Source organism: Pundamilia nyererei, unplaced genomic scaffold (genome assembly GCF_000239375.1).
Source record: "Pundamilia nyererei isolate P.nyererei 1_Seehausen unplaced genomic scaffold, PunNye1.0 scaffold00405, whole genome shotgun sequence".
Lineage (NCBI taxonomy): Eukaryota > Metazoa > Chordata > Actinopteri > Cichliformes > Cichlidae > Pundamilia > Pundamilia nyererei.
Genome location: NW_005187806.1, coordinates 98,974 through 110,802, shown reverse-complemented (window position 1 = coordinate 110,802; position 11,829 = coordinate 98,974). Strand labels below are relative to the sequence as shown.

The window sequence follows — 11,829 nt, the reverse complement described above, 5'->3', positions numbered from 1 at the left end:
TCGTACCTGAGTGCTGTCTTTGTGTAAATGTGCTTTATTCCTCCACAGCCAAACCTGAGGGCAGTTTTTAGAAGTCAAGTCTGTTATATTCTGTTCACTGTTTATGGCTTTATTATTTTTACAGGTTCCTAATGGAGATTAGTTGTTTTCCCGACCTTTGTACAGACATTTCATCTGAATTACAAATCTATAAATCTTACCCTGAAATATTACCTGTAATACAATCAGTGGTGGGCTCGACTTTATTTTATACTTTTAGGTTTTGAGGGTGTCCCTGGCAATTACATAATCCAGAATAAGGCCATGAGTTTCGTGAGGTGCATAAATTTCCTGCGAGTGGCTAAAGGGTAAATGGCACAGGAAGCATAGCAGGATGTGTGCTGGTAGAGAAAGCTCACTGCAGTAATTTCCATTTAATCTGAAGTTGGTTCACAGATGGGAGGCACTGCCGTCAGCTGTTCTGTATGATAATCATATTTTGGGTTCAGTAAGGGTGTGTCTATAGACGGGCACATGGAGCCCCCCCAAAAAATGTCAGCTAGGACCCATCCATCTTTAATATACAGTCTGTATACTCATTCCAAAGTCGTCATTTAAAACTGTGATGATCTGGAATTTAAAGATAAACAACTCACTCATCGCCTGCAGCAGGTTACAAACACATTTAAGGTAAGAGATGATAACATTTATGCTTTCAGAAGACAAGCGTTTAGATGAATGATCGCTGTGGCTGCCTCTGCACTGAATCACCTTTGTTTACCTGTTTCCGCAAAGATAACAGTTATCGAGATGACAGGCCAGCCACCTCGCTACAGCTTACTTCCTGTCAGCGCCTCAATGGCTCAAAGCAGCATGGATGTTCTGGTGTCAGGCCTGTGGTACAGACTCTTCCCTCGACAGTGCTTTGGGAGAAACCACAGGGTGGATCAAATATTCACCAGGATGTCCTCCTGCCCAGAAATAGCGATCCCGCAGCTCTGTCCCTTTTATTTCGACCAGGTCACCTACATCCTTCCTACCACGCCCCTGTAGGTACCACCACTCTGATGGACAGGCGGTTCTTTAACTTGTGTATTTGATTTCCTAATCATCTTCCTCCCACTTCAAGGGGCAGCGGTAACCTCCAGCTGCAATGCTTCAACTCACGGGCAAACTTAAAAACAGAGACGCAAAGACCAGCAGGGGTGCGCCGAGAAGCTCGGCCCAGCACCGGCATCCATCTGAGTCGACTCTGTCAACTCCAGAAGCCAAAAAGCGGCAGTTTATCCACACGGGACTACATCTATCTCATGTATGGCTCCCACTGCTGATTAATAAATGTATCTATTTTATCTGGTAAATGTTGCGATTGTACCTGATATTACTTCAGCCATTAAAGAACAGGTAACTTTGTGTTGTTTGATCCCCATCGATGAAGCCAAGTCCCACCCAGAGAGTGAGTATCAGGTCTAAACGGGTGCTTCGGTGCCACAAAGATGAAATGAAAAGGCTGGTGCTGGTCCGGAGTGGTGACAACGCAGCGACTGCTGGATCTGAAAAAGTCAGCATCGAAGCATCTAAAACTGCCGTGGCTCTAAGGTCCACCCTAAAATATGCGAGACTGCATTTAAATCAATTAAAGTGACTCCCGCTTAATATTCTCCATCGAATAACAAACATTTGTTGCTGCTCTAATGGCTCAGCCAGAAGTAGAAAAACAATCACCATCATTTCCTGTTTTTATGGAAAACATCTTTAATGTATTTCTCGGGTTATTCAGACTACACACAGATACAAATGCTCTATCCTAGCTACAGTCAGGGCCAGATATTTTAGGAACCAGAGGAGCGCATGTAGGAAAACACACTCCTTCACATGGTGGTGTGACACGGGGCTGACGTGAGGCCACGAGCGCCACAGTGAGTAAATTTAGTCCAAAAATCAACGCAGGTCGTGAATTCACAAAAGCCGTAGTTACAGACACAGACGGAAATCAATAACAGACGTGTGTCTGGACATCTTTATTCTTCCCGATGATCTTTTCCGTCTACTTGTAGAACTCGTGCTCCTGCTCGTCCTTTTTGATGACCGTTTTGTAGGCTTTTTCAAAATCTTTGGCGAGGACGATGTACCTGTTCTCTCGCACTGCCAACATGCCGGCCTGAGACAAGACAAGAAGAAAAGTAATCAGTTTTATCTTATTATGAAAGTAAATAAGGTTAAAACCATTATAAGTCTAATTTAAAGTTCCCAGAATAAACACAACATCTCACACAGGTGGTTTTTGGCCACGTTTGGCGCTCGTTTTATGATCTTGTAGCTTTAAATTGAAATTGAGCCAAAGCTTTTAGGAAGAGGTCGTCAACAAAAGGTCGCCGATTCAGTTCCCTTTAGGTGGCGTCAGGAAAAGCATCGGACGGAAAACTCTCCCAAATTTAAACACGTGGAGCGAACGGCTCAAAAAAGCTTCTACATTTAAAACTGGCTGATCGAAGTAACATTCAGCTCACAGCCGATCAAATTTTAAGACGTCTCCAAACTGTATTTAAGACATTATCACTAATAACTCATACTTAATGGATACATTATTTTAAAAAGTGTAAACAAGTAGGTGTAGTGCATAGCTCACCTCCTGGCAGATGGAGTTGATGTCAGCTCCAGAGATCTTGTCTGGTCGGGCCACATCTGTGTGTCAGTGAAGGCCGAATCAACAAAAACAGCATTCAATGAATCAGCAGCAGTGATGAGGTGTCTATGGAGGAGGTGCGATGTAAACAGTACGCAGGGAGCACATTCTCATCTCTAACACTTTACAATGCAAAGCAAGCCGTTGGTGTGTTTTATGCCAAACGCGAGTGTGGAAACCAGTTCGGCCCTGAATCCAAGTGGATAATGTGGAGGACAGACATGCAAAAGTAAACGCAGATGGAAGGACTCGCAGACTGAACACAACAACACCTCCAGCCAAAGAAGTCAACAGCCCAGAGTCGGAAACGAAACCCAACAATGTAGAAACTCACAGTGAATTGTTTAAATGAGAAAACCTGAAGTGAGACAGTTACTACGTGCTGTGGTGAACGCTGCAGAGCGGGAACAAAATAAGCTCAAGGGCCAAAAGGATACAGTCCTCCAGGTCGACCTCCTCCGACAGGTTCATTTTACTGGTGATGGTGGAGAAAATGAGACGCTTCTGCCTGCGGTCGGGCAACGGGAACTCGATCTTCCTGTCCAGACGACCCGGGCGGAGCAGAGCCGGGTCCAGAGTGTCGGCTCTGTTGGTGGCCATGATCACCTGAAGACGGGGAAGATGTTCTTAAAGCACATGATTGTAAACGTGACATGTGATGTGTTCACTTAATAAAGGCACAGATGATTATTCTTTAACTTGGACTGTCTCTCCACAGGGGTTTCCTTGAACTCTTAAGCTCTTCAAATGAAAAACAGAAAAAATAAAGAGAAAACCAACAGGTGGAGGTGATGGAGGACAGCAGGGAGTGACATCACTCTGCTGTAAACACCGTCGAGCTGCAGTGAGCCTGCGTCGTGTTGTCGGAATATCTTCGCTTTTTCATGGCATTTTCAACTATTTATAAAAAGATAACGCACAATGAGCTTTATTTATTTACAATGGCTATTATATGAAGTACCAGTTTGGAATACTTGGATCTCGCTTCTTTAAATCCTCCACGATCTGCCATTACGGCCCTTTAGATCTAATTTACCGCTCCGACAGCTGCTGAACTTCTTGACAAAGTAATTTTGAATTTTGGAAGAAAACAGTCTTTGTATATTATTCTGTGCTGGGATGATGAAGAATGGGGCTGGATACTGTGGTAGAATAAACTAATGTCAATGAACTAAAGGTTACTTAACTTTAGAGACGTGTGTTGTTTTTACTGGACGGGACAGGAGGATGATTTACTCCAGGCTGTACGTCACGTAACGTTCAGAGACTTTGGACAAGAACATCTGTGATATGTTAGGAATTCAGTCTCAGAATATTTATTCTGGGAAAACATCCAGAGTTAGAAGAAGATAAACATACTAAGAAAGTGGTCCAAACCAGCGTCACGACAGGCAGCTTGATCCTCATTAAAGGCCTTAAACTCACTTTGGAAATATGGCGAAGAAATGATTCGGAAGAGTGGATAATCATTTCTTTGGAGGACTACTCTCGACTTGAGCTGCGTCCAAACTGGAAGCAACGTGGCGACTGAAGACCACATGATCTCAGTGAGATTTCCCCACATCGAGCGACTATAAAAAACAGAAAATAACCCGAGAAACTTTTCTCAGCTTTCAGGCGATCGCTTCAAGTGACTGCCAGTGAGAGCACAGCAAAGGCCGATTGACATGTAACCTGACAGTAAATATATTAGTGGGTTACCTAGGCAACCAGAGCCTGGAATTGTCTGCCTGCAATTGAACAGCAATCACCTTCAAAGCAAGCTTCAGACCACAAAGAGTAGACAGGATTTACCTACACTACATGAATCTGTTACATATGATAAATATGCTCACATAAATAAGCACAAATAAAAGCTGTTAATGATACAAATGAGAATAAATACGATACAGTGTTCCTGATTATTTCTGAGCGTGTGCATTTGTAACATTTTAACCATCAAGTTCCTGCACTTTTCTCACTGTAAGAACTATTTTGGCAGAGAAAAACAAATCTGCCCCAAAAACCTTTCTGGGTTATAGCATTCATCAGAACAGGAAGGAGTTCTTTGTACAAGTCTTAGCTGCACTCCATGTGTAAACAGCTCAAGGGCAAAATGTCCATTTAAGGTGCTGATGAATGACGCCGTGAGCCTCAGGGATGCTCTCTAAGCTGGATTGCAGCAGACGCAGTGATAACGATGCAGTGAATGAAATGCAGCTCGAGTCAGCACGCAGAGAGGTGGTGCAGCCACAGGGGGAAACAGTTAAGAGGCTCGGCTCACCTTGACGTTGACATTCTGGTCGAATCCGTCCATCTGATTGAGCAGCTCGAGTAAGATTCTCTGCACTTCCCTGTCAGCTGCAGAGGAAACAAAGAGGTTAGACGGCCGAGTTCGTCACGCAGACAGTCGCGTGCAGGACAAGGGCTAAAAACAACATGTATAAAAGTCGTACCTCCGGTCTGTGCATCGAAACGCTTCGTTGCGATGGCGTCGATCTCGTCGATGAAGATGATGGCGGGGGCGTTTTCTTTCGCCAGCCGGAACACGTCCCTCACCATACGAGGACCTTCCCCCAAATACTTCTGAACAAACTCGGAGCCGACCACGCGGATGAACGCCGCTGCAGGCAGAGAGAAAATCGGTGAAACACAACTTATTATAAAAATCACATTAAAGCCTTTTAAAGTTAAATGTATTACAGGTGCACATCACGTCCTGCTGCACTTACCTGTAGTGTGGTGAGCCACGGCTTTGGCCAACATGGTCTTACCGCAGCCTGGAGGTCCGTACATAAGGACGCCCCTGGGAGGGTCAATGCCAATCTGAGGAAAGAGTCAGAAGGCTGAATATGAAAAAATAAGTCATGTAACATCCTTTGTTTACATTTGTTGCACAGTCATTGTTGACAAACATCTTCATGCATTTCTGCCACCTTCTGGCCGTAGCTGTGTACTACAGTCTACATGTGTCCCCCAATGAGTCTTTTTTAAACTTTCATGGAGCTAAAATGTACAAAGTTAACATGTTTTATTCAACAGCGACTGAGATCATAAACCTATCAGGAAGGTTTTTACTGAGGTTCTCTCATACACATCTATACAATAATGGTCGTGCAGGTCATTATGAAGAATCAAGGTTAAGGTTTACACTGGCTTCACTTTCCAAACGCTGACACGACGTCTATATTTTATATACAGCCTGTGGCCAGAAGTCATGTGACTAGTTTGGAGCACGTCTAGGAAGCATAGACGACCACTGCGCTCAGTGTAAATCTCATTTTACCTTTTTAAAACTTTCTTTTTTAACCTTTGTGTTGCACTGCTAAGACCAGGTGTAGTTAACACTTGGCTTTAGTTACCGTTTGTGCGTCTGGCGTTTAGCAGTGTGGACCATGACGAGTGTGAAAATGTCACTTGAATATCTGACCTGTTTATAGAGCTCAAAGTGTGTGAGAGGCAGCTCCACAGCTTCTCTCACTTCCTGCTTCTGAATGTCCATACCACCAATGTCGGCATACATCACGTCAGGCTTTTGGTCTGGAAGCAGAAACACACACAAGTTAAAGCAGCTCTGATGGTTAAAGTGAACGCGCCAGCTTCAGATATTTTTAATGAGACGCGAGCGCAGAAACAAAGAAAGCTCCGGCCCACTGTGATGAGTTTGCACGACAGGGCTTGAACATGTCAGAGCCTGAAAGTCTTCGTACCTGACGTCAGCATCATGATGCTGCTGTCGGCCTCCGGGGGGAGCACGTCCACCAGAGCGTTGCTGTGCTTATGTAAGGCCACCGAGGCGTTGGGCTTCAGCAGCTCTCTGTCGATGGTGCTCAGGATCCGCACATAGTAGTTCGACCCTGAAAGGTTGACAACGAGGAATGAGGAGGAGGAACAGGGCTCATTACACATTTAAGGCGTACACGGCACATGGCACATCTGAAAGCCGGAACATGATAAAGCCTGTATGCATCATCTGCAGCTTCATTCATTTATAATCTATGGGTTTAATTATTTATCACAGAGTCAGGTTAAAGGGCTTGCTGAAAGATAGCAAAAACAATTATTACTGATTTCCAAGTGATGTAATATTCCATTTATGCTAATAGAGAACCCTTTCTTTTGGTTTAGTAGATCTATTAAAGTTTGCCTTTTTGCCCCCACAGTACCTGTAGTGGAACCAACAATAGCTGTGTTCTGGTCAACAGCTTCCAGGAACTGGCCAATGACGAGAGGGATGCTCTGTATCCTCTTCACCTCCTCCTGAGCGTGCAGGAACTCCTTCTTCAGATTCTTCTGCTCATCTTTGATGTACTCCTCCTGCACCTCCAGGAACTCGAGCTCCTGCTGCAGCTTCTGCAAAGACACAGCAAAAGCAGCGTGAGAGCCTGCTGGAGATGAAGGTCACAGGTCACAAGCTGCAGGTCACATCTGCAGCTTCCATGCCAAAGGCTGCTCGATGAAAACAGCCACAATAACTCCACCTGGATTATTTAACATGATGATTAGAAACAAAAATTTGAATTCAAACTAGGGCTGAACAATATATCGCATTTGCGATAATATCGCGACATGATCAAGTGCAATTTTCTAACCGCAAAGGCTGCGATTATACTCTGGACATGTCCAAATTCATGGGCTGCATCCTCCTGAGGCCGCATTTGTAGACCGATTACGTCACAGCGACGCGCCGAAGGCTGTCCAAATTACTACCATATCCCAGAATTCATAGCGCGGCCCAGCCAAACTCCAGTTTCCAGCAATGGCGGCCGCTACTAAGTTTTAAAATTACTCATACTAATCTTTCTGGGTCACAAAATAAACTTAACATATTTTCAGGCGAGAAAGTAGCTGTGTAAACATCAAATATCTGCTCGGTTTATCAAGATATCCCATATTTGCAAAAGTGCTTCAACGTTTTCAGAGGCGTCTGCTACCCTCCGGCTAGCTCGACAGCTAGCCGGGAGCTCGAGGGTTACTGATGCGGCCGAGAACGGCACAACTCCCGGCACATCATTTTCAGATCACCGCGGAGTTTCGCTGCTCGGGTTAAACGTAATATATAAGTCACTTAGACAACCTAAAAACGTTATTGTTGGGCTTTTTTCAGTGTTTTGTTTGTTCGTGAGTAAATCGGTTTGGCTGAGATTAAAGTTATTAGATTAGATAAAATAAAACTTTATTAATCCCCCGGGTGGGTTCCTCCTTGGTTTTCACACAGCTGACTAAACGTCAAACAGAAAACGTATTAAACAGAAGTATGAGACAGTCGAGAATTTACACCAGTGTCTGGTTATATTTTAGATAGCAAGAAGCAGACGGCCGAGTTTATTAAACTCCACCGAGACAGCGGTGACGCTAATCAGAACTAGACCGTCCAATTTCACGCCTTTAAATTTTAAAGGCGTGTTTGTGTGTGTGTTTATACAATTGCTATTATGTTTGCACTTTATGTGTAATGTTACTGACTGCAGAGATCAGTAAGATGTGTGCATTTTTTATTTATTAGTTTTATTTATTTAATATTATTTTTTAATTGAATGACTGTCTAGTAGTTCACAGATGTCGAAAAACTGAGTGTGGTAAAGCCACTGATTTTTTTTATGTATATTTCTGCAATCTGCACATTGTACTGACTTTCATTTTAATGTTTACACCAGGGTTCCTTGTCAGCACTTTATGCTCAGATGTTTGTAAGCTAAAAATAAACTATTGTGTATGTTCAAATATACTGTTGTGATTGAAGAAGTTAAATAAAAATGTCAGTCATCAATTCATGCATCACCTCATGTCATCATAACAGAGGTCTGTCTTCCAGGAAAGAACAGTTTAAAATTAATGTAATATAGTATTGGCCATACTATATGATGTATTGCTTGTCTTTGTTTAATAATACAGAAGACAAAGACCTTAAAAAATAATCGCATATCGCATCGCAATCGCAATATTGGGGCAAATAATCGCAATTAGATTATTTTCCATAATCGTTCAGCCCTAATTCAAACTAAGCAAAATGTGAGAGCGCTGAAGGACACAGTTAAGCCCTGAGCAGAGGGCGTTTTGACTGCAAACTTTGTCTTGCAGGGACCACCAGCCCACAGTAGCACAGGCTGTTTATCCTAACCACACACACTACGTGGAATTCTGAGTAAAAAATGATTTACTTGATTCTATAAACATTTTTTTGAAATTTTGTTGACAGCTCTGAAACCAACCTTTTCCCCCCAGCTGAGAAACACTGAATGTTCCAAAGACAAAAGCAATTGTTATTAAACATGTTCACCCTGAACATCCTCTCAACACTTCAACTATTGGTACTGTTACTGAGGCCACGTCCACACATTGTACATGCTCGGCACTTTTCCTCGACATTTCAAAGAGCAGGAAAGTGATGGTGAAGGTTTTTCTGTTTTCTTTCTTTCTTCATCTCATAGTAATACTACTTGCTCATGTATACATATGTCACTGTAATGAAAATAAACACAGATGTGCCACTCACACCAGAGTGTGCGTGTAACAAGCTGAAATGACACCAGAGCGTAACAAGTGGCAACAGCCGTGACACCATTTCTGGCATGTTTGTGAGGGCGACAACAGCAAGACAATGTGGACACAGAAAGCTGCAGACTAGGGCGATATGCCCTAAAGTCCATATCACGGTATAATTTGAAGCATGTGCGGGAACGATATGTATTGTGATATATTCTTTTATTCTGTATAACGTATTTCACACACTATAAGGACTTAAACTCCTTTAATTTTCTCAAAAATCGTCAGTTTGCTTTATGTATGAATTCTGGTTGTGTTTAATCACCTCGAACCGATTTTACGTGCTACACGGCGCGCAGAAATCTGTCCAAAAATTATACGACTTTGGTAGCTATGAAGCCGCACTGCTTGATGGATCGTCAGAGCATTACGGCTACCGTAGTCAGGAGCTTCGCGGAGTAATCTGGGTCCTAAACTCCATCTACTTCAGGTCCCAGAGTCAAACAAACACTGCAGCATCACTGAGAGTTAAAAACTGTCTAAATTATTTCATCTGTAATAAAATCATCAGCGTTGCTGCTTTACCAGGTGTAACAATTACATTTAACATCCATGAAAACAGAATTTATTAAATTCAACGGAGTTAGAAGTTAGCAGGAAGTTAGCTCGCTAGTTTCCACCTAAACATGATGTAGCATGTTCTGACTGAGAGATTTCTGAGAAAATTCAAACGTACAGCTCTGCTATCACTTCCAACATAAATGAAACTAAACAACAGTGACGTTTGCAGGGTTACTGAAGTTGGGCTACCTGGTATATAATGATGTGCTACGTGATTGCTAGCGACACAGCTATGTTAGCATAACATTAGCACAGTGAAGCTGGAGGATGAACGCCAACTTTTTTTCCTCTCGATAAAAGTTAACGTGACGGATTCTGGTGGTTTGGGACAAATGCAATCGCATAGCAGGATGCTGTACACGGGCCAAACTTCAGTCAGGAGAACAACTGAGATTATTCATCCACAATACGAGGTTAGTTATTAATATACTGCAACAACATGGGAACAGAGCAGCTGCGAGAGAATTCAGCATTAATGAATCAATGTTACGGAAGTGGAGGAAGCGCAGTTTTTGGCTTTCCCCATATTTCAAAAGTGCTTTGTCTCTTTGTTATTTGCCATAATTTGCAGATGACGTCGTTTCCAGCTGCTGCAATGCTTTCGACCAAAACATGCGCAGCTTGATGACACCATCAACAATTTGTTTGAAGCCTAAAGGGTACATGCAACCACATTTCTGTCAAGTGGACCCAACAAAGTATAATCCTGGATCTATAATGCACCGCCCACTGTTTTCCAGGCGGTGAACTTCAAATAAGTACGGGTCTCTCACTTGGTCTGTTTTGAAGTCGCCATTAATTTGCTGTTTGCTACTGAAGCAGATCCACTGAGTCAGCTGCACTTCTTCTCCTGTGTCTTCCACCACATCCCAGCAGAAACCTGCTGATGCCCATGTGAGAAGAGCTTTGAAATCAGAAAAAGCCACTAATTTGGACCTAACTGCGTGTTAGGTGTGTGAATGACGCAAGTTGTACAAAGATATATAAGAACCAGTCCATTTACCATCTACTTAACATTCAATGCAAAATCCTATAGAACCAACAGTGTCCTTCCACGATAGCATTTTTCAGGACTCCTGTGGTCTTTTTACCAAAGTGGACCCATTTAAGTGTGTGTAAATCTGTGAAACTTAAACAGCAGATAATAGGACCTTGTATCTGGTGTACAGGTCCTCCAGATCTTCTGGTTCTGGTGCCAGGAAGGAGAGTCCCGTCTGAGGTCTGGAGCTCAGTACCGCCGGCATGTCTTCCTGCGAAGGCGACAATAAAAACACAAACATGTGGAGTTATAAACAGCCCTCAGCATTCAGGGACAAATCCAAAATCACAGAGACCCGCACAGCAGCTGCTTTACACAATCATCACAATCATTAGCTACTTTCACAGCTAGCTACCAATAACTGACTACTTTGCGGTGCTTAAAACACCGAGTTCCGCAATTAAACCATCATCTGACTAATTAATACACGCATTTACTGAGTACGGGTTTACAAACTCCTCACACACTTAGAAAACAAATCATTTTCCTTGAGATCTGCGAACGTGATGCTAACATTAGCGGCTAACTGGATGACATAGCAGCGGCGCTGAGAATGAATCGGCAGGTTTGCGGTTCACCGTTTTAACGACCAGCAAAACAAACTGCGACACACACACGCTGACAGACACACTCTCACACGTGAGTTTACGAAAGCCCATCACACAGAATTCACTGTAAGAAAAGGAAAACCGGGGAAACCGATTCTTACCGGACTCTTCTCAACAGACACCAAATCCTCCATCTTCGAGTTTCTTCTTCCTCTACGGCTTCCGTAGTGCGGTTGGAAAATCACTCTAGAGGTGCGTTAGCGCCACCTGCTGAAGTGGAGTGTAAGCGTTCTTCTTTCTTTCTTTCTTTCTTTCTTTCTTTCTTTCTTTCTTTCTTTCTTTCTTACATTTGTACTGGCGGTTGGCAAACAATTGAAAGTAGTGATGTGATGTTCTGTATCGAGGCTTCGAAGCTTGTGTCGAGTAATGGAGGGGGCGTTTCCGCGATGCGCGTATCGAGGCTTGCTTCATTTATGGGAGGAGCTGAAAAT

At 43.2% G+C, this 11,829-nt stretch overlaps 1 protein-coding gene across 1 annotated transcript; it reads right to left on the bottom strand.

The window, feature by feature from the left end:
• Positions 1-1,709: 1,709 nt before the first annotated feature.
• On the bottom strand, positions 1,710-11,775 carry psmc4 (proteasome 26S subunit, ATPase 4). The gene is made up of 11 exons (XM_005753125.1): positions 11,500-11,775; positions 10,903-11,001; positions 6,811-6,997; positions 6,355-6,501; positions 6,075-6,184; positions 5,377-5,470; positions 5,101-5,268; positions 4,929-5,005; positions 3,103-3,271; positions 2,609-2,664; positions 1,710-2,140 (listed from the first exon to the last, which is right to left on the bottom strand). Exons 1-11 carry the CDS (start codon positions 11,530-11,532, stop codon positions 2,027-2,029), a joined length of 1,254 nt encoding a protein of 417 aa, XP_005753182.1. The 5' UTR covers positions 11,533-11,775; the 3' UTR covers positions 1,710-2,026.
• Between the last annotated feature and the right edge of the window lie 54 nt (positions 11,776-11,829).

Excerpts from the sequence above, each read along its gene's own strand:
- psmc4 (XM_005753125.1), bottom strand. The coding sequence starts at position 11,532 with ATGGAGGATTTGGTGTCTGTTGAGAAGAGTCCG. Across the intron at positions 11,002-11,499 it reads TGTCTGTTGAGAAGAGTCCG|GAAGACATGCCGGCGGTACT; the intron begins GTAAGAATCGGT and ends TCGCCTTCGCAG. Across the intron at positions 6,998-10,902 it reads ACCTGTACACCAGATACAAG|AAGCTGCAGCAGGAGCTCGA; the intron begins GTCCTATTATCT and ends GTGTCTTTGCAG.